The sequence below is a fragment of the Typopeltis vanoorti genome, chromosome 8, assembly GCF_054136105.1.
Source record: "Typopeltis vanoorti isolate ZY-2024b chromosome 8, IOZ_Tvanoo_1.0, whole genome shotgun sequence".
Classification (NCBI taxonomy): domain Eukaryota; kingdom Metazoa; phylum Arthropoda; class Arachnida; order Uropygi; family Thelyphonidae; genus Typopeltis; species Typopeltis vanoorti.
In genome coordinates, this window is record NC_143556.1 from 103,714,220 (window position 1) to 103,738,177 (window position 23,958).

Here is a 23,958-nt window from a genome sequence, read left to right on the forward strand (position 1 = left end):
AAACGGTCGAAAGGCAACAGAAATATTCAATGGTTTTAAAACTTTTGCTATACATTCACTGATGCCTTGTACTAAGGGATAGTAATGCGCGTTATTTCTTCTGTGTTTGAAGAGGAAAATCTCCACCTTTCTCACTTCTCCTAAGGACAAGCTTCCACATCTTAATCATTTAGGTGTCCACCAGATTCCGTGCTCTTGTGGATTATCTTATTTCGGACAAACGGGAAGATCTGCCTCTATTCGGCTAGAAGAACACCAATCTTATATTGAATACTTTAAACCCGAAAAGTCTGGACTTGCAGAACATGCCATCTTCACTAGACACAGAGTTCATCGGAGGAAGACAAGAGTTCTTCACAAAAGTCAGTTTCTCATGGAACGCCTTTATAAAGAAACATGTGAAACTTTACTTCATTCTCCTAACTTAAACAGATCCGACGGCTTACGTCTATCCCCTTTATGGGAGATAGTACTTTACAAATCAGCTAATCTTTCCTAACTTTTTATTGTATTTATTTATTTATTTTATTTTATTTTATTATTTTTTTTAGGAAAGTTATTGACCTTTTTAGTTATCTTACACCAGCTACTTAGGTGACGCTTTTTGGAATTGTCAGTTATTGTTTAATTTGAGCTTGATGTACTGAAGATGCCTGTGACACACAGGTGAAAATTATACTATTAAATAATCTTTGTACATGAGTTTTTTCTGTTATTAATTTTGTATCGATATGTCTACTCACGGTATACCTCTTTTAAAACTTATTGTATTCTTTATGTTTTTCTATAATTATTTTTAAAATAAAAGCTGAGTCTATACGTGATTTTCCCCTTACAGAATCTGTTCTGTTCTTTTCTCAGCTGTGATTCTATATAGAGAATTAATTTATAGGTATTATTTCTGGGAAAATTCACGTTACTCCTCTTAAAAACTTATTTTTACGGCTATTATAGCCTGTTTTTGTTTAGGAGTGTCCCTTATTTTAAATAAATTGACTTTCTTACTCGAGAAATTTTTAGGCATTATAAGTGTATTTTAAAGGAAAATATTGCAGAATAATTGAGGAAGAAAATTTTGTACATACCTTGTTTAGATGCTAGGATGACTTCATTCTCCATACTTCTGCTGTTAGGCTGTTAAAAGGGGGGGGGAACGTGGGGGAAATGTTTGTTGCAACGCGGGAAGAATAATTTTGAAAACCCAGGTTTTTCTAAAATAATATATATATATATATATATATATATATATATATTATTATACTTAAGGGTGCTTCTTTGGGGAAGGGGAAGGGTTTTATGGGAAGGCGGGGGGAGAGCGTTAACGGGGTGCAAGCCGTTTCGGTCGTGTGACCATCATCGGAACATTTTCGGGATGAGTGTAGGGCTATGCCACGACCACATGTTGTATCTGCCAAAAAAGGGCATTTGTTGTCACTTATTGGTCGGAGGCGTGACCTGATCTGTAAGTTGTGGAGCTTCCAACATTTGGAAAGGGCTTTGGACGTTGATTGAGTTTTCGTCACATTTTATGGCTATTGTTTCAGATATTCTAAGCATTGTTTCATTGTCTTGTTTGTCTGTTATTATGGCCTTGTCAATTTGCGGGATATGTTTCAGTTCAAGGGTGTGAGCTGCTATTTTTCTTTTTGATGTTGCGTCGTTTTTTAGTGTTTAAATGTTCCGGAATAAGGATGTCACAGTCACAGAAGTGTTCTTGTAGTCTGGTCCATAAAGACCTAATGGTAGAGCCTGTGTAGGTGATGTCACAGTCTTTTTGGCAAGGGAATTTGTAGACTACGTTGTGGTGTTCAAATATTTCTTTGTGTGTGAGCGATTTAATGGGTTTTAGGAGAGTTGCTAATTTTTGGTTCGTGGTGAATACAGTTTATAGTCCTTGTGTTTGAAAATGTATTTGTAGGCTTTGTAAGTGTTTTGGATGTGTGGCAGTTTGATGACCATACGTGTTGGGAATTCAGTTTTGGTTGTATTGTTGTTATGATATGTTTTTGCCATTCTGTTTGCGTAATTTATTAGTTGTGTGGGATAGTTGCGATTTTTAAAAATTCATGTTAAATTCTTTAATTCCATGTTAAGATAATTACAGTTGGTTGAGAATTTGTAAGCATTTATAAATTGTGATGGGATGACTGATTTTTTAATGGAATATGGGTGGTATGAACTGAAATGGAGGTAGTTTCCGATATGTGTGGGTTTGTGATATATTCTCATGGCTATTTTGTTGTTAGTTTTGATTAGTGTCAGGTTTAAAAAATTGATAGATTTGTTCTGTTCAGTTTCCATGTTGAATTTTAGTCTGTTATAATTGTTGAAGGATGTTTGTAAGGCAGTGATGTGTGTGGGTTTACCAGTGCATAGAATATCGTCCACGTATCTGCCATAAAAGGTTGCCGGGAGGGGGGAAGTGGAGTAGGAATAATTCCGCTAGTTGTCCACTGATGTTTTGGCCTATGGGGAGACCGAAAATTTGAACATATATGTTGTTGTTGAACTTATAGAAGTTAACTGATATTGTGAGTTTGATCTGGTTAATGATGTCATTAGGTGTTAATTTTGTGCATGTGTGCAGGGTGTGGTTCTCTGTGAGTAGTGTGTGTACGATGTCTAATGTTCTGGGGACATTATACACCGCGTTAGTGTATAATGAAGTTGCATCCAATGAGGTGAGGACATCATCTTGGGATGAAGTAATGTTATTTATTTTCTGAAATAGGTTGTCTGTATTTTTAATCATAGAGTTAGACATTGTAAATAATGCTTTGATTAGTTTGGCAACGAAATTTGATAAGGGTGCTGTGGTGGTGTTCTTGTAGGAGACTATAGGCTGTATCAGGTAACTGTCTTTGTGAGTTTTGATGTTCCCGAACATATAAGGGGTGCAGGGGGGTTGTGTTTCTCATTGTGGTTTTGTCTATCTTGTTTTGACTTTTTAAGGTGTGTATGGTGTCGTTGATTTGTTTTATGAGGTCGGGGTGGGATCATTTTGGATTTTTTGGTAGGTGTGTTGGTCATTTAAGATGGCCGTTAGTTTGTTGTGGTAATCGGTTTTGTTGATGATGACTACAGTATCCCCTTTGTCTGCTTTTGTGATCATTATATCCAGGTTCATTCTTAAAGATAATAGGGCTTTTTGTAAGTTGGGAGTAATGTTGGGTTTCACTATTATTTTGCTATTTATAATGTTGTTTATTTTCTGGAATATAGTATCTCTGTTTGGGTCATTTTCAAGTTTCGCTTGGACTTCGATAATGATGTTTTTTCTTGGTACGTATTTTGGGGATACAGCAAAGTTAAGTTGTTTGTGCAGGATGGTAATTTCATCGGGTGTCAGAGTGAAGCCAATATTTAAAATAAGGGGCAACTCCTAAACAAAAGCAGGCTATAATAGCCATAAAAATAATAAGAGAATTAATTTGTTTGTTAACATCTTTGCATAAATGTTATAACCTGTATCGAGGAATCTGATACCACGATAGTTATTGTAATCTGTTTTTTTGTCCTTTTTTGTAAATTGGGATCATTAGAGCTCTAGCCCAGTTTTTGGGGATTTTCCCTCTTTGTATATTTGGTTTATAAGTTTTAGAAATCTGGTATTAAATTCTTTACCTGCAGATTTAATAAGTTTTGTGTTTATATTATCTTCTCCTGGTGACTTGTCCATTCTGCTTTGTTTGAGGGTGTTTTGTAGTTCTTTGTATGGAAACCCATCTATATTACTGATGTTATATTTTGGGGAGGATTCTTGTATTAAGGAGTTGTAAATTGGGATCATTAGAGCTCTATCCCAAGTTTTGGGGATTTTCCCTCTTTGTATATTTGGTTTATAAGTTTTAGAAATCTGGTATTAAATTCTTTACCTGCAGATTTAATAAGTTTTGTGTTTATATTATCTTCTCCTGGTGACTTGTCCATTCTGCTTTGTTTGAGGGTGTTTTGTAGTTCTTTGTATGGAAACTCATCTATATTACTGATGTTATATTTTGGGAAGGATTCTTGTATTAAGGAGTTATCATGCCATAGCTTCTGGAAATACTCCTGCCAGGTTTCTGGTATGATTATATCGATTTTTGTTCTTTCTTTTAAATTGTTATTCATTTGTTTGAGGATTCTATATGTTTTAGGTCTTTTTAATCTACAGTCCCGTTCTAATTTTGCTATAAAATTTTCATACGTTTCACTATTTTTTTCCTACATACTTTCTATTTTATTTTATTTTCTGTTGCTCTTTTCCTTTTATATTCAATGAACGATTTATCTGTCTTTAAATTTAGCCATTGTTTATATGCTATCTTTTTTTCTTCAATTATCTGTTTGATCTCATTGTCTTGGACCTCTGCATCTTATCCATTTTCTCTTTGTTCCCAAGCTCTCTCTCTTGCAGCATTTTCTAATATATATTTAATGTTTGACCATTCTTCTTCCACTTTTTTTATTCTTTCCTCGATTTTACTCAACCAATCCCTAATTCTATTCTGATACAAGCCTCTGATATTCTCATTGTCTAAGAGTTTAATTTTGTATAGTTCTGTGTTTCTAATTTCTTTTGTTTTTTTCCTTCCCTCCCATCTTGGTTTCCATTTGATTTTCCCTACCAGTAAGTAGTGGTCTGACTCTATATACCTTGGTGTCTATGATCATATTTGAAAATTTCATATTAGCTATTATATAGTCTATGATACGTTTTATATTTCTTGCCTGCCAGGTAAATCTGTGAATATCTTTATGTTTAAAGTAGGTATTCATTATTCTATAATTGTTATGTAGGGTGAATGCTCTTAATCTCTTCCCATTATTATTATGTATTGGATCTAGCTGTCCTATATTGGGTTTATGTGAGGTATTACCAGTTCTTGCATTTAAATCACCCATTATTATAATATAATCAGAAGGGTTTATTTGATCTATAATCTTTTGTTCTTGATAAGAAAAAAAATCTCTGATTCTTCTTCTTTTCTCTCTTCTGGGACATAAGTGCCTATTATTGTTAAATATCCTCTATGTATCTTTAGTCTTGTCTCTATGATTCTTTCATTCCAGTAGTTGTAATGTATAATATTTCTTCTCAAAGATATATGTATGAACATCATTACCCCCGACTTTGCCCTTTCTTCCATCTTTACTCCACTATAAAGATAGACATGATTCTCAGTTTCATCTGTTCCTTTTTGTTTTGTTTTTTCTTTGATTCTGTAATGATAGCTGTCTTTATTTTTTGTTTTTGCAAGGTTTGGTCTAATTCTTGTATTTTATGGTTTGTGTCTGTGTCCCATTCTCCGAGCTGGGTCATTTCTATTAGGGCCCTTCCTTTTAGTGAATATCTTTATGTTTAAAGTAGGTATTCATTATTCTATAATTGTTATGTAGGGTGAATGCTCTTAATCTCTTCCCATTATTATTGTATTGGTTCTAGCTGTCTTATATTGGGTTTATAGGACAGCTAGAACACCACCGCAGCATCCTTATCAATTGTCTTCAGTCTAAAATTTTTAACGAGTTTCAATTCATCTGAGGGGATTACTGGCCTCCTGCAGTCTAGCTTGATGGTGGGGCTGTCACCTTAAGGTCTTCAAGCTTGCCTTGGTTAGTGGTTATTAAAGGAAAATGAAATTCCCCTTAGCCATCAATTACTCTAATAGCTTCAGGGGAAAGTGGATGAACCCCTCCACTTTCCCCTGTAAAGTGGAGGGATAGTAAAGTGGAGGAACCCCCTCCACTTTACTATCCTAACTTCTAACTCTGGAAAGAGTTAGAAGTTAGGATAGTAAAGATTATAGTATCTTGTCCTCTTCTATAGATGTTAATAGAGGAAATGTAAGAGGAAAGAAATATGGCTAAGAGTGAAGGAAGATATACTTAGCTCAGGTACCCCAGGTGTTCCAATCCCATGCTTGCAATTGCAAGTCCCTGGGGGTCACATTGATTTTCTTCCATATAATCCTGTGTGAAGAGGTGTCCAAAGCATAGTTTGCCAGTCTTGACTTGCCATAATAATGGTAAGAAATGTATTTTTTATGTTCTCCAAGTCAATGTTAACAGATCTTCTTGTCTGCCCATAGCAGGCCAAGTCATAGTCACAAGGAACTTCATACACTCTTTATACAGTTAATAAACATTTTTTTTATAAAATATTTGCTGTTTTAAGGATACTTGTGACATAAGACTGAATGATAAATGCACGTAAACACAAGAAAGATATTTAATTAACCAAATATTTCGGCCCGGAAATAGCAGACCATCTTCAGTGGTATTACAAGAACAGTTTTAAAAAATACAAGCTAGAATACTAACAATAGATCATTAAAAATAGAACATGTCGCTTGATGTTATATCACTAAGTATTAAGTATAAAACGGAACATTTTGAAGTAGAGACATGATTGAAAAAAAAAAAAAAACGTCTGGATTGGCTCAACACGGGATTGAAACTGACCACAGCATCTTTTGGTCCAGGACTCGCCTCTTACATAGATCCCGTTATAGGTTCGAACATTTATTCAAGGAAAGCGTGGAGACCTTACTCCATCGTCCCAACCTGAATTGTAATGACTGTATATCTATATCAAAAATCTGGGAAAATCTAATCAAGATTACTCATTAACTTTTTTTTTTTCCAATCATGTCTCTACTTCAGGTTTTATACTTAGTGATATAACATCACACGGCGTGTTCTATTTTTAACGATTGTATTTTTTAAACTTGTATTTTTTAAAACTGTTCTTGTAATATCACTGAAGATGGTCTGCTATTTCCAGACCAAAATATTTGGTTAATTAAACATCTTTCTTGTGTTTACGTGCATTTATCATTTTTATAAAATAGTTTGTTCAATGTTGTTAATACTGTTAAAATAAGTAACGTTCAACATCTAAGCTTGTCTGTTATATTGATGATTCGCCACGCAGATGATATTGTATACAAAGCACCACAATTCGATAAGTTGAAACTGAAATGGTCAGACAATTGAACAGGTTAGCATTCCTCAAATAATGCCATGACAGTGATATTATTCCTGCTTCTCTCAGATTTAAAGAAAACTTAAATTTGGCAAATGCACATATTTACCAACAGGCAAGTTTAGCACTTCTATGGGAAAGCATATTGTTATTACTTGAATAGAGCTTACTAAGTTAAACAGCTGTATGACTACTCTACATGAAGAACTACTTAATGTTTTAAATCCTGAACTGTGGACCTTCCTACATATCTCTGAAGTTTCGGTAAAAAAAGATTCACAAAAGTGAAAAGCAGGCACTAGAAGAAATTTGAAATGCTACAACAGCGGCAACATACTACGTTCCAACTGCAAATTTGACTAGATTGCATAGTCATAAATTTATCATCATAGGTGCTCACAGAAGAAGCTAAGAATGCTCTCAGACTAGCTCAAAACTTTGCCATTGCACCCAAGCAATTTCCAAAACTAGAAATCATGATGAATGTAGAATGGCTAATAATGTGCATTTAGACATAGCAAAAATCCTTAAAAATGTTATGTTGTTGAGGTTATAGCCTTTTGGCTGTTTAGGAGCAGCTTTTTATACTTACCATCTAGCGAAATGACTATGAGCAAGGTAGTTTCCCCATTGCCTTCCTTGCCATACTATATCCTATTACTGTACCCTGTGGGTTCACGGGGCCGGTTTGCCTGCTTGCCGGATGAAACCACCAAATAAACTGGTGGAAAAAACCCTCCATGCCCCAGCCTGGTTAACTTGCCTATGGCTGAGGAAGATCCTTAAGCTCCTCACGTTGCCGACAGGAATTGAACCTAGGACACTCCTTTCCCAGGCATATGGTTGCGAATTGCAAAGACACTAGGCTAACTCCATGATCAAAAATGTTATGTAAGAATAAAAATATTGTTATTACTAAAGCTGATAAAGGTAATGCAACAGTTATCATGAATCAAGAGGATTATTATTATTATTATTATTATTATTATTATTATTATTACCACGGGCTACTCCAGGAGTCCTTTGACTCATCGAGGGAGGCCCTAAACAGCATGTTCACGCAGCTGTTCAACATTCTCACAGTATCCATCATACCTTGCCTTGAACTCGCTCACTGTCATAGCACCCACAACAGACTCTGGCAGCTTATTCCACTCATTTACCACTCTAAAAGTAAAGAACCCAGCTCTAACACCCCTGCTAACCACGCTCTTGCCCAGCTTCCATGGGTGTCCCCTAGTTCTCCCACCACCAGTCCTGATCTCAAAAATATCATCTGAATTAATCCTATAGAATCCTTTCAGCAATTTGAATGTCTCAATCATGTCTCCCCTTTTCCGCCTATCAACTAGTTTCTGCAACCCACAAATCTTCAACCTGTTCTCATATGGTTCATTCCATAGACCTGCTATCATCTTAGTCACTCGCCTCTGGATCCTCTCAACCTCCTCCCCATCAAGAAGGAACCGAGGTGACCAAATCTGGGCACAGTAGTCGAGATGAGGTCTTATCAGGGCTCGGTACAGAGGTACAATAACTTGTTTTTCTCTGCTCGTCAAGGTATTTTTCAACAACCAAGTGAGTTGATGAGCTGATTTAGCTACTTTCGCAATGTGCCCCCTAAACTTCATCTCCCTATCCACCAACACTCCCAAGTCCCTGGCCTCATCAATCTCTTGGAGTACAGTTCCACCAATGTGGTATACTGCTGCTAATCTTTTCACTCCGAAATGCATAACCTTACATTTTGTCACATTAAATTGACATCCATTCTCCTTAGTCCAGAACTCCAATCTATCTAAGTCATCTTGCAAGACTTTGACATCTTCTGCATTCACTATCGCCCTACCCAACTTTGCATCATCAGCGAACAAATGAACTGTCCCACTTAGACCCTTCCCTATATCGTTAATGAACAAATTAAACAGCAGTGGTCCAAGAACAGAACCCTGTGGCACACCACTAGTCACAGGCCGTTTTTTGGACTCTACTCCTGAATAAACTACTCTTTGATATCTCTCCATCAACCACCCAGCTATCCATCTCACCAACCCTATATCCATTCCCATATGTTGTAGTTTACGGATTAGAATTCCATCTGGTATCCTGTCAAACACCTTTGCCAGGTCCAGCAGTATCACAGTAAACCCATTTCCCTTATCCAGTTCAGCCGTCACCTTGTTATAAAACTTGAGCAAGTTACTGAGGCATGATCTACCCTTCACAAAGCCATGCTGTCCTCTGTACAGTATCTCATTTTCATCAATCCATTCCTGTATTTTTCCCTTGACTACTTTCTCCAAGACCTTGACAACGACTCCTGATATGCTGATCGGTCGGTAATTTGCAACCATAGTCTTGGATCCTCCTTTATGCAGTGAAACTATTTTCTCCTCTTTTATTATTACAACTATTACAACCATAACTGCAAGATTTATGTGAGTTTTATTTACTAAATTATAGCTCGAGATTCCACTGTCTCAAAGTCTGCAAATTATTGAAAAAAAGTGACTTCTTGGCCCAAAGAAATCATCATCAAAATAAAACTGGTTCATGTTAAACCAACTCCTATTTATGAAGTACCTAAAATCCATAAACCTAACTCCCCCTACACCCTATAGAACAGACAGGCCTACTTATAAACTTGCCCACAGTTAACTAAGTCTCTCCCCCCCCCCTCATTCCTTACTAGCATTCCCTCTACTTTTATAAAAAAAATTCAGTCCATTTCAGATTATTAGTTAAAAATTCAGACAATGGTTTTGATGTCACTTATTTATTTACTAATGTACCACTAACATACACTTAATTTAATATAGTAATTTAATAAAATTTCTTCTGATGTCTTTGAATTATTCAAATTTATAATGTATAAATTTGAAATATAATGTAATGTTTTGTATACATTATACAAAAATATAATGTATTGGTTAGTGCAACCTCACCAAAAGTTATAGGCATTAGTGAGACTTGGCTAATAGCAGATGATGTAGTCACAGGGATAGAATTTGAAGGGTTTAATATTTTCAGGGAAGATAGAGAAGAGGAAGGGACTGCTGATGATAGCAAATGAATTGCCGCCAAAAAAAAAAAAAAAAAAAAGAATAGGAGATAGGTGGGAGGGTGGCTATTCGTTTGAAGCAGTTTGATGAGATCAAGGCTAGTAAAACAAAATATACAGATATACAGTAGGTTGTTGTTAGAGTCCAGGAGATTCCACAGATGATCTGGAAGACATGCATTGGCAATTAGTACAATGAGTACAAGCTTACTAAATAGCTTAAGGAAATCACAATGTACAATAGAGTATACATTAAAATAAATTTTAATACACTTCCAATATTTCGGCAACATCACGTTGCTATTTTCACAGGAACTTAGAAACAAGACACGTGCACTCAAGCACAATATACAGTAAATGAGGACGAAGCAGGAAGCTATTCTTTCTCTTAAAAGTCCTGATGGTGTCCCCTAGCAGGCAATGTAGGTATTCTTGGCTGTTTGGGCTGAAAGTCTTCTGATGTAGGTTTCCCAAATTTGGGGCAGTCTCATGCAACCAAATTTGTTGAGGTTTGGATTGTTTCTTAGGGCTGAGGCTGATTCCATGAATAGCCTTTTGTATTTGAATTTACTACGGTATATTATCGTGGCTTTCTTCCACCGTATTCTATGGTGGGTATCCAGAGCATGGTCTGCAAGACCAGAGTGGCTATATTGGTGAAACCGGATGTAGTCCTTTTGTTCTGAAATTCTGATATTAGCTGTCCTGCCTGTTTGGTCAAAGTAGGACAGCTTACACCTACAAGGGACCTAGTATACACCAGGTAGGTCTAGGGGAGGAGGTTGGTCTTTAGTGGAGTGGAGTAGGGATGCCAATTTTCTATATGGTCTGTAACAAGAAGTCAAGTCATGTTTTTTTTAGGATTTTTTCTGAGGTGCCTCGGATATAAGGAATGGTGATGGATTTAGAGTAATTCTTGTTGTGAAGGTGAGGAGGGGGTTGTGGTTTATTGGTTTCAGTATTTTTTGGATGTTTTTTTTGGGAGGGATAGCCATTGGCTGTGAAAGTGTTGAGAATGTGGTTTAGTTCTGTGGTTAGGGCATTGTCATTTGAACAGATAAGTTGTCTTAATGACTCCATATTGCTGTGAGGGGGGGGGGGGGGAGATTGTTGGTGGATGTATCTGCCTGTGTGGGTGGGTTTTCTATAAACTGAGAAAACCAAGGTTCTATCAGGCTGGCGGGTGACTAGTGTGTCTAAGAAGGGAAGGCAATTGTTTTTTTTCTTCTTCCAGGGTGAACTTGATTCTGAGGTGTTGGTTGTTTAAGTGTGTTAGGAAGGAGAGGAGTGCCAAATAGTGAACACATCATCAACATAGCGAAGCCATATGGTTGGTTTTTGTGGGGAAGAGTTTAAGGCTTTCTCCTCAAAAGTCTCTATTAAAAAAGTTGGCCAAGGGTGGGGTGAACCCATGGCTGTCACCTCTATTTGTTTGTAATATTTTCTTTGCCAAACAAAATAGCCTGAGTTCATTGGGAACTGAAATAGGGCTGCGATATTGGGAAGAAATTTAGCTTGGAATAGCTCTAAAGATTCTTTGAGTGGGACATTATTTGTGGCTACCCCCCCCCCCCCTCCAAAAAAAAAATCCAAAAAATATTGAAACCAATAAACCACAACCCCTCTCCTCACCTTCACAACAAGGATTGGCTATTCATGGAATCAGAATCAGCCCTAAGAAATAATCCAAACCTCAACAAATTTGGTTGCATGAGACTGCCCCAAATTTGGGAAACCTACATCAGAAGACCTTCAGCCCCAAACAGCCAAGAATACCTACATTTCATACTAGGGAGCACCATCAGGACTTTTAGGAGAAAGAATAGCTTCCTGCTTCGTCCTCATTTACTGTGTATTGTGCTTGCGTGCACATGTCTTGTTTCTAAGTTCCTGTGAAAATGGCAACATGACGTTGGTGAAATATTGGAAGTGTATTAAAATTTATTTTAACGTATATTCTATTGTACGTTGTAATTTCCTTAAGCTATTTAGTAAGTATGTATAACCAACATCTAATTCTTTCCACGAGAATTACAATGGGTTCAGGTCGAATGAATTATTATATAGGACTTCAACTATGGAGATATAGACTAGAAAGAAGGAAGGAATTGGAATTTATACACCTACTGAGAGATAATTACTTGAGGCAGCATGTGATGGAGAGGACTAAAGGTGTGAGAGTATTGGACCTGGTCATAGGATCAGAAGAGCTATCGATTGCCTCTGATTGGTGAAAGCAACAATGTACACTTGACTTGGGAAATTGTAAAACATGAGGAATATTCTCATGTTTAATTTGAATAACGTTGTCATATTATTCAAAAGGGATATATGTGGAATTACAAGACAGGTGATTATTACAAGCTTAGGAGGAAGCTTAAATTTGTGCCATGGCATAAAACACTGCAATGGAAGAATGTTAATAGTGCATGGGAGGTAGTTAAGGGTCATCTACAAGGAAGCAATATTAAATTGCATATCTAAGGTAAGGAGGGTTAATCAGGTAGGAATTAGATGGACAAGTAATATCATTGAGCATGAGCTGCAGAAGAAGAAAATACTGTGGAAGGGTATAAGGAGAAAGGTAACCTGCAAACTTGTGAACAGTACAAGGTTCAGGCAAGAAAGGTGACCATCATAGTGAGGAAGGCAAATCAGATTATGAGAAGAATTTAGTCAAGCAGGACCAAAAAAAAAAAAAATCCTAAAGAGGTCTTTCGTTATGTGGCAAGAAAGAATGACTATGGAAGATTGACCTTAATCAGTGCTGGTGGTGATGAAGTGACAGAAGCAGATAAAATAGTTGAGTTATTGAGTGACCACTTTGCAAGGGCATATATAAACCAAGTGAGATTACTGCTGTAAGATATGTGACAGACACTGATGTGGGAACAGAGGTGGATGAATTGGAGGTTCTTAGGATATTACAAAATCTCAATGTAAATGCAGCTGTGGGATTAGATGGAATATCAGTGCAAGTTTTGTGAGAATATGCAAGGGAACTGGCACTGTCTCTGACTAGGTGTTTTAATTTGTCTCAGCTCTGGTTGAATTTAAGGGAGTCGAAAGATGGCAAAATAATACCCTTGCATAAGAGAGGTTCTAAGACTGCAGTAGCAAATTATAGACTAATCAATATCTCAGGTATGGTGGTAAAAAGTACCATAAAAATTGGTCAGAATTCAAGAATGGGTGGATAAAAATATGATACTGTATGAGGGGCAACATGGCTGTCATGTGAAGGGTCTGTCATGCCTTAGTAATTTACTGTCATTTTATAATACAGTAACAGCAGAGTTGGATAAGGGAAATGACCACACGATGATTCTGCTGAATTTTGCAAAGATATTTGACAAAATACCACATGGAACTCTTTTGCAAATAAGAACAAATGGGAATGGATATGACTGGTTATGTGGATAACAGGATGGCTTCTGGACAGATATCAGAGTATACGGAGGAGCAGAATCAAGGTGAAAACAGGTAACTAGCAGTGTGCTGCAAGGTTCAGTGCTGAGACTGCTACTGTTTAATTTGTACATAAATGAGATAGGAAATAACTTGAAAGGAAATTTTCAGCGGTTTGCTGATGATGCAAAATTAGAGTTAAAGCGATGTGGAGATTTTGCAGGATGATTTAAATAGGCTATCAGTATAGGCAAAAGATAATATTGAGACAAAGTTATGCATTTTGGGATAAATAGATTGCATGCTGTGTACCACATTGATGTACTCCAGAAAATAGATGAAGCTAGAGATTTAGGGATGGTGGTAGACGGAGTTCAGATATAGAGGACATATTCTAAGGTAGCCCATGAGATTACTTGGTTATTGAAGAACACACTAACAAGCAGAAATAAGGAAGTTCTTATTCCTATTTATAAGGCCTTGATACGTTTACATCTGGATTACTGTGCTCAGGTCTGGTCTCCTGGGTTGTTTGGGGGATGAGGAAGTGTGGAGAATATTCAGAGGTGAGCGACCGACCATGATGGTGAGTGGTCTGTGGAATGTTCCCTATGAGGTAAATTGAGGGTGTGTGGATTGCAGAAGTTGGTTGATAGGAGGAAAATAGAGGATATGATAGAAACATTTAAGTTGCTTAAAGGGTTTTATAGGATTGATACAGGGAAAATGTTTCACCACTTGGCTAGAGGACCAGAACAAGATACCATCAGTGGCATGGAAGTTGAATAAAGGTATGAGGGCTAAATTTTTTTGCTTGGAGAGTTGTGAATGAGTGGAATGGGTTGCCAGAGTCATTTGCGAGTGCTTTGTCTGTTAATGGGTTCAAGGAGGAGTATGATAGATTGTGTGGATAGTTTTGGTCTTCTGTGATGAGTCTTTGGACTCCATGGAAGTGCTTGTACTAATAATAATGATAATAATAATAACTTAGGCTATGAAGCCAGTTTATTATGTCTGATAATTGTGTGTTTTCTTATATCTGGTTTGTTTTGCAGGATGAAAAACCCTGCCACTTTTGTATGGGCTAACTCACCTTTGGTGGAAAAACTCCTTAAAGAAATTTTCACACCCTAGACAGGATTCAATCCCAGGTCTTTCCAACTAACGGGCATTGTTGATACCAACTGAGCTTCAGAGGCTCCAGTCATTATGCCAGACCCAATCAAATGGTTTAGAGATATTATCAAGATCACTGACTCCCCCCCCCCCCATCTTTTCTGTGGTCCAGAGGTGATGACATAAGCAAGATCTTCTCTTGATCAGTATTGGTAGCATTCATTAAGGTTTTCATTTATTAGTGATTTCTTGCACTGTGAATGAAATGTTTTTAATTCATATAGAAATTTTATATGAATTTTAGTGAAATCAGTAGAATGGTAATTTGATGATAAAGAGTTGGTGCTCTGCTTTAGGTCTAGGTTGAATGTGAGTTGATATTTAAGTTCACAGGGTGAATACTGGAATAGGATGGTATATAAACAAGCAGAAGAAAGTAGGTATCGACACTGGAGTCCCAATTCTTAGAACATTCGAAAAAATACCATCAGTACCAGGCAAGTTTTAAAAATATCCCGAATGAAAAGATTCTGATCTTTCTGTAGGAGAGAGAGAGAGAGGAAAAAAAAACATGTTTTGAGACAATTTCAGATACATCAGTTCAGAAAGATTAAGATGTCAGAAGACTGACTTTTATCATTAAAATTATATTAGAACTAACCCAGTGCAAGTGAGGTTTGGACAGAAACTATATCCGTTAACATCGGTAAGCGATCAGAAAGCTTGGTTGCATTTGAAAAGAATTCAAATTTCCTGCATTTGGTAATGGCAAATTAGTTTTGGATATGTTGGTGCTCTGTTTGTACCTATTTTAAACTTTAATATTGACAGAAAGGAAATTGGAGATTTTGTGAAAACTAATCACGGTATCCTTTATTCCTTTTTAGGCACCTTGGCACTTTCTTGAGGAACTAAAACTTATTTAAGGGGTGATAATTGGACAGTAGAAGTAACCAGATTTCACTGTTCTTTTGATTTCTGTTATTTAAAAAAAAAAAAAAAAAAAAAAAAAAAAATCAGAATATGAGATGCAAAGATATTTCTAGCCAAAGAAAATTAGTGAGGTAGAAATTCTTAGTTGTACACTCTTCTATTTTTATTGATTTTATATAGCTTTATTTATTTTTTTACATAATCCAGAGAGATTATGCTCTAGAGACAAAATATAGAACTTTTTCAAGCCACTTTAGTCTTCCAGTAAGTGGAGTGGTGGTCTCATGCTAGGTGATGAAATTCATCTCCCACCTGAAGACAGTATTTCTCAAACGTTTCTTGCCATGGGCCACTTGGATGCAATATGTGACTTAGCAGCTCACAACCCCTTAATCCCCCCCCCCCCCCCCAGACAGAAACACACACACCACCAATCATTTACTGATAGGTCATATTTTACTAGAGGTGAGCCTTCATATGCTCTGCCTCAATGCATTATTGTGGAATGGTTGGCATAATATAACCTTAATAATTTTCAGCAGAAAATTAAGTCAGAGGAAAATTAGGATGGAATGGGATATATTATGAATTATCTCAAAAGTGAAACACTTATAAAGTGTTTAATTGTTTATTCGGGTTCAAGGAATTAGTTTGTATTAAGAAGTACAAAATATATTGAATATATTGCACTGATTTTTTTTCAGACACCAGCAAACATGTTAATTCCAAGCTCGATAGTTCTAGCTCATATCTGGCTAGAATTTTTTTTTTTAATTAATTAATTTTTTTTTTTTTTCAGACAGAAAAATAATTCAAAACCAAGCTTTTAAATCTGAAATATTTCAAACCTAGCTAACAAAATTCTCTTGCAAGCCACCAATGTGCTATAGACCACACTGCACTGTAAGAAATGCTACCCCTAAGGAATGGTTAAGTACTTGCTGGAAGTAGCCATTTCTAACTAGATTAATAAACTGAAAATGATAAAAGGAATGCATCTGGTCATTGACAATGCTCCTGTAAACTGTGTCTTATCTACTTCCTGGAATGCCATCATTAGCAGTCCTCGGTTTTTGTCAATTTGCTAAAAGTCCACTGATTCATACTACTCCCACTATGTTATGAACCTCTCCCATGTCAGTATGAATCACCTAGAACTAGGATTTTTCACTCAAGTGTCCTATTTCCTTGAGCCCACTGTACTTATAGCATAATTTTTTTTTAGCTAAAAAGAATGGAATATTGTGATATCCTCTGCTGCTGTACCCTATTCATTGACAGTTGGATGCACAGTTCATTCCATACTCCTTTGCAGCCAACTGTTCTGTTCTCTGCAGTTTCACAGACTCTGACCCACCTGTTAAGTTGTGATTTGTTGACTTCACTTAATCTCTCACATGAGTGAACTTTTTCTGGCTAGAGAAGATTAGTGTTTTCTAGTTATCAGACCATTTTCTGTATTTTCTAAATGATGCTGTGCATTAACATCCTAAGTAGATCAGTTTTCCACTATAGAAACTGCTGATTATCTTATAAACTTGGTCACTTATATCATGCTGGCATGAATTGTTCACATGCACGTATCTCTCTATCTACTTTATTTCGATGTGGATTTCATGAATGATGCAGATATAGCTAATAAGTTTATAAGATAATCAGCAGTTTCTATAGTGGAAAACTGATCTACTTAGGATGTTAATGCACAGCATCATTTAGAAAATTATGTTAACACTTATATGGAATGAATGTTGATTACAATAAGTTGATAAATGTTGATTACAATCAACATTTATTGACATATTGTAATTTTGTGTTAAATTGTGAATGAAGAATTTTATGATTATTAATACTTCATTCATGATTTAACATGGATTGCATTTCCTGAGCTAAGTTTGCTCCTAAGTAAATTGTAATTTAAACACTTACTGTTATTTGTTTATTGAAATAATAATTGTAATTTTTTTTAGTTATTTATCTTATATAAATTCTTTATATTAACTTGTAAATGTATCCTAAGCGAATTGTAATATATGCATTTTATTTGTTGTTACTGAAAGTGAAAGTATTTCTAAGGGACTCTGCTAATGTGATTTGATTGGCTACTGTCAGAAAACCATGTTATTTTGAGATAGTGCGTGCCTTAGCATTGGGAATTGTACAACGATCACGTGGGAATTTCATTGTAAACTGAAAGAGTGGAGAAAAACAAGTTTGGGCAGGAAAAAGAGAGAGGATTTTATGAGATATAGGAAGAAGGAACCAGAAGGAAATTGGAGAGAGTGTGGGAAGGTCATGAGATGTGATCTAACCTGGGATCGTACGACGTAACAAAGATTTGGAAACTTGTTCCGATTTTAATGAATCTTACATCGAACTCATATTTATTTATAGTTTCCTGTCACCTTGTAAAGGAATTTACCTGAGTGAAAGGATAATAATATGATCGAGATTTATCGTAAGATAAGTTATTACGAGCAAGAAAATACATTTTCCACTCTTAGCAAATAAGTGAATATAAGAATATCTATTCTATAACTAACATGTGATAGTGTTGCTTGTGTCCGGAGAACTTGGTCAAATTTCGTGTTACTGGAGCCAGCTAGTCAAGCTTGAATGAGTGATATAAAACATTTTCCTTGTGAAAAACTAATGTGAGAAACTTCATTGAAGAATTAGTTCATGTTTGAATGTGTTATCTCACAATGTATATGTAAATGCAAGACTGAGCCTTTTAAGAACTATTTTAATCCTCTGATAGATATTGATGATGCCAGCTAAGTGTTTGATAAATTTGAAGTTTGTGATTATTCTATGAGACTAAAAATAATTACTTTTTAAGTGTTTTGCTGAATATTGTTGTTGTTTAAGGTGAAACTAGTTGAAATCCTAACGGATGAGAATTGTGAAAGCCTTATATATATATATATATATATATATATATATATATATATATATAAGAACATCATTTACTGCTAGAACATATATATGTTCTAGCAGTAAATGATGCACTTAGCTGAGTAGAATCTAAATACTTTACAGAATGCATAAGTTATTATCTAATTGTATTGATCTTAATAGAATTCTTGTTTCTTATGTAAGAATAATTTTGTGAGAGAATTAAATATCTTTTTTAACTTGATTCTTGTGCTTGCCTAATTTTAGTTTCATTGCACCGCTCATTAAAATACGAATCTTGCGGGAAACCCTATGTATAAGTCAGAAAATTTCGACCTGTAGTAAGTTCACTTTGCTGTTGTGCTATTTGATGCTTGACTCCTTCACAATAATTGTGTGATTTCAAACTTAGAGTGGCGCAGTATAATAAAAATTTCCTTTATGTTTGAATGTGGGGTCAACCAACAACTAGCAAATATAAGGTTGGATGAAAGACAAAACCAACATTTGCTTATTAAATATCTTAAGGAATTTACAATGTACAGAGGATATACATTAAATTAAACTTTAATCTATATTTCAAATATTTCAGCAACGTCATGTTGCCATCTTCACAGGAACTTAAAGATATGTGCATGCAGGCACTACACACAGTAAATGAGGATGAAGCAGGAAGCTATTGTTTCTCCTAAAAGTCCTGATGGTGACCCCTAGCGGGCTATGTAGGTATTTTACCAGTACAGCCACTCTGGTCTTGCAGACCATGCTCTGGATACACGCCACAGAATACAGTGGAAGAAAGCCATGGTAATACACCGTAGTAAATTCAAATTTGAAAGGCTATTCATGGCCCCAAATTTGGGAAACTTACATCAGAAGACCTTCAGCCCAACGGCCAAGAATTATTGTAATTATTGTAATGTTGTATTGTAATTTTACAGTAAATATCGATTACAATCAATTTCACAGTAAATGTTTTTTCCATTTAAGTGTTAACATAATTTTGACATACCCTGTATACTCCCATTTTCAAGTGAGTAGGGAAGAATAATTTTAGCAAAGCTGAATTGGCTCTAGTTTTCAGTAATTCTTTTATATAGATTTTAAAGTTATTGATCTTAAAATTAATTCCTTGTTATCTCATTCAAGTGCTACCAATTATATCATAATGTCTATATATAGCGACGCCCAAGAGAAATTGTTGAAAAAGAAGGAAGGCGAAGAAGGCGCATGTTGAAAGATGGGGACAGCATGCCAAAAAGAAGAGGTGGAAGAAAACCAGTGAATCAGTCTGCAAGGTATACACTTGCTTTTGTTTGCATTTACCTCGTTATTTGTTTGCTATTATAATATATTATGTGTGATATTATATGCTTTGGAATTCCAGCAACTAACACTGAGTATCCAAAGTAGGTTCTGTGTTTGTTTTGCATAATTTTATTATCACAGAAATGAAATTGCAGTGCATTGACAGGATTCTTTATTATAGTGCAGAAATAATACTGAGTGTTTTGTTTTCATGACTTAATTCTAACAGTGTCCGATGATCTCCAAGGCTTACTTTTAGTGAACTAGACCAAAAGTTATTACTATTAGACCTCCAGGGAGTCAAGACTCATCGAGGAGGCCATACATCTCCCACACCACCACACCAGCTGTCATACCTTTTCTTAAACTCATTCAAGCTAGATGCACTCACTACTTCAACAGATATAACTCATCCATTCACTCACAGAAGGATTATTGTGCAATCTTTCCTGAGCTTAGACTCAAATTATACAAACACATCAAGGGCCTAGCCAGTTCAGCTGAACATTCCTTATTCCTTTAGCACACATGCTGATATCCCCTCGGTCTCAATTGCCAAATTCTTATCCAGGTTATGCAACAGCTCTAAAACCTTCTCATGCACCTTGATCTCTTCATTCGATGTAATCCACTGTGCACGGTGTTACATACACCAGGTTGATAGATATTGGTGAAGTGCACACTCATTATTTGAAATATCTCATCTGCTTTTGATACTTGGATACTGTCTGCATTCAGTAAAGTTATTCTTCCTCAGTCATTCTTTCTTCTACTTTGCAGCATAACGATAAAATTCTTTTGGGTTGCCTTTAACCTGTGTAGCCAATTTCTTTTCATACTCCAACTTAGCTTTCCATACAATACTCATAACTTTTCTGGCCTGTGTTTATATATTTCATAACTCCTCTCACTCTTATTTTCATGATATTCCTTTCACATTATCTTCTTCTTTTTATGGATCTCTTGTTTAATGAGATTGCTCATTCATTTTACTTCCATTTTATTTGTTGAACTCTGTGGACACGTTCAGACACCACATCATTTAAGCATTTTTTCAAGGCCTCCCATGCACTGCTGACTTCCTTCCCATTCAACAACTGATACCATGGAACCAAAAATAGTATTCTCCAGAATTTGTCATAATTTTCAGATTTGTAGTTAGCATATAATCTGTCCTAATTTGAACATCCATATAGAAAGGATTTTGTAAATCTCTAGTATATTTGTACTGTGCTATGGGTGGCCTAAGGATTTTTATTATCAATTTTATATATATGTGTGTGTGTGTGTGTACACACACACACACACACACACACACACCCTCTGTTCAAAAAGAAACTGAATTTTTCGAAAATAGAAGCTAGTGGCGCCACCTGTTGTATCTTTTTGTTGTCGAAAGCTGCAACCTTCATTAGTGTTGTGTCAACTGTTTATGACATTTGCTTCATTAGAAGCAGTATGGTGCCAAGAGTGACAGTGTGTTTTGATGAACAGTCCAAAAATGATTTTCAAACAGAGATTGACTGAAATATCAATATTTTATATTGATATTTCATATATCATTTACTCCTCTTCCAAAACAACGTTCCTTACTGAGCCGACCCAAACAAAGACATGACAATCTTAAATATCCCGGTATTTACAATATGGTGTAACTGTAATAAACCTTATTTGGCCAGACGGAGAAATCCATGAACATCGAAGAGGCATTACATACAGTAGAACAAGAGCTAGTGCTCTGTCCAACCATGTTCTGAATTCCAATATTAATGAGTTAAACCCTGTCCATTCAGTTTTATGGGACAAATCTGATAATATCTTTCATTGCTACGATGAACTGGAAAGAAGAATAGTTGAATTTAAAGAAATCTCCCTTAATCCAATACATCTTTACAACAACCTTAGTTATAATCTCTCAGACTGTCATTGTGCTGCCATCCAACTTTTGCTTTCATGAGATCTTGAACGCATGCGCACATGCCCAACAATGAGGTTATACAGAGAACAGCTTTAAATATCCAGATGCTAACACTTTAAAATTTACCTTTTTATGCTAACTCTTTGTTGTTTAGACTTTATTCCTTTACAGTTTTCGTTGGTTGTTTCTCTCCTTTTTTAAGACAGAATTAAAACAGTGTTTATTTTTATCTCTCGGCTTCCAGTCATTTAATATTTTTAAAAATTGTCTTTCAGTTGAGTAAATCCATTATGCCACACACACACACACACACACACACACACACACACACACATTTTTTTGTCTTTTTAAATTCATTTTTACATAGTCCAGAAACTCTGCTCTAGAGACCAAACATGGAACTTTTTCTAGCTACTTAAAGCCTTTAATAAGCAGGGCCGTGGTATCACACCACTGGATGATGAAATTCATCTTCCACCTAAAGAAGTTGCGAACATCCATGCCTGTGCCCATTGTGGGATTCGAACTTATGACTTGTTGGATAGCAGATAAGCTAACCACTTGGCCCACCAGTCCAGCATCTATAAGTATGTGTGTGTTTACCATACTTTTAATTTTTGCTATGAAGATTCTGGTTGGAAATTCAGTGAAATATTGCATTAAATAAATTCTTTGTTTTCCTTTGGTGTTATTTACACCATGAAGCACTGTTATGAATAACAACCGGTATCCAAACCTATCTGTACAACACCAGTGATGTCTGGAAAATGAAGGATAGGTATACTATATAGTTTTTGATTCTGGAAGAGAATGGATGTGTAGTTGCAGATATTATCAGAGAAAGCATGCTGTCAAAGCAACATCTTCATACTTCTCCAAGTTCCTAACCCTAAAAAGCAAATCATATAGAGATGGCAGGGTTTTCCTCTTGGAAAATTACTTTTTCATCCTGTAGATCTTCTAAGCATGCATATTGTGTCTATAAACATGCAATTTATAGACACAATACACTGCCTTATAGCCTGAGTTTCTTCAGCTGTAATCCCAAATAAAGCTTAAAAAGCAAATCATAAGGGCATTCAATCCTATTTATCCCAAACTGTCTTGAAATTAACATCAGACTGTTAAAAAACCTGAAGGCTGCTTTATTTTATTGTCAGTCAAGTGGTGTAAAACCAGATAATATCCATTATGATATAGTCAGGCATCTGTCACAACCTCCATAGAACAGCTGCTGCTGTTGCTCTTATTTTCAGCAGCAGAATTTCCAGATTCTTGGCAATGGGCAGTTATTTTTAAGAGCAATTATTATTTTGAAATTACTTGAATTCTTAACTAGCTTTGGAAAAGTCCTTTCCAAAGCAGGTAAGAATCCAAAAATTCTAATATAAATTATCATCCATCAGCTTTCAATAGCTGCCTGTGTAGGATCATGGGGCGGGGATAATAATAATAACTCTTGTGGTTTCTGAAGAACAGTATATTTTCTGCCACAATCTGCCATTTTACAAACATCACTCAACATAGATCATATAATAAGACTGCAGTAATTTAAGTATTAAATTAAGATTTAATGCAATATGACTTACTGGCATCTGGTATTGGTTTTCTTTGACATGGAGAACATATTTGACACATTTTGTTATACTGAAAGACTTAATACAATTTTAGTCTTAGAGAGGATATTTCTTTTTATTAAAAACTTTCTCTCAAATTCGAGTAGGAACAACTCTCTTGCCCCTTTCTTCAAGAGAATGGAATCCCACAAAGGTCAGTTTTTAAGTTTTGCAACTGTAAATAATGTACTCTGCATGGATGACTTTATACCATCTTTTGTCATTCTTGCAGTATGAGAGTCATGGAAAAGGCAGTTGCAGCATGTCATTGACCACTTTTCCTCCTGAGCACTCGCCAGTGGCTTTAAATTTTCAGAAACAAAACAGTTTGTATGCACTTCTGCCAGCACCATTGTTAGGGTATATGCCACTCCTAGGCAAGCACTATTTTGCCACCTCTAAATTCAAGAAAAATATGTAAAATTAAAAACAAATGTTGTTTTTATGGTTGTAATATAATTTTGCCAGTTTTTGCTTCTCTCCAAAGATGCCACTCCTAGGCATTACCTTAGTTGCTTTATGGGTTAAGACAGCCCTGAGTTTTGCCTTCACTCTGACCTAGAGCTAAGACTAAGAAAACTGTAATTCCAGTTGTGACAAAGCTGTTGAAATTTTTTTGAGGGGGGGAGGCAAAGAGAACAATCCTACTCTATCCCACCTGCAAGATAAGTGGTGGAGAGAACTTTCTTTGCACCCTATTGCCTACCTCCTGGGATGCACACTGGTGTTCTTG

The 23,958-nt window shown here is 35.9% G+C and overlaps 1 protein-coding gene across 1 annotated transcript in view; it reads left to right on the forward strand.

Moving 5' to 3' along the window:
- Positions 1-23,958, forward strand: part of LOC150104247 (uncharacterized) — a 260,544-nt gene that overhangs the window by 86,222 nt on the left and 150,364 nt on the right. Inside the window, exon 5 of the mRNA XM_090396434.1 lies at positions 19,566-19,681. Within this exon, the coding sequence (XP_090252560.1) occupies positions 19,566-19,681 (116 nt within the window). The remainder of the gene's footprint in view (positions 1-19,565; positions 19,682-23,958) is intronic.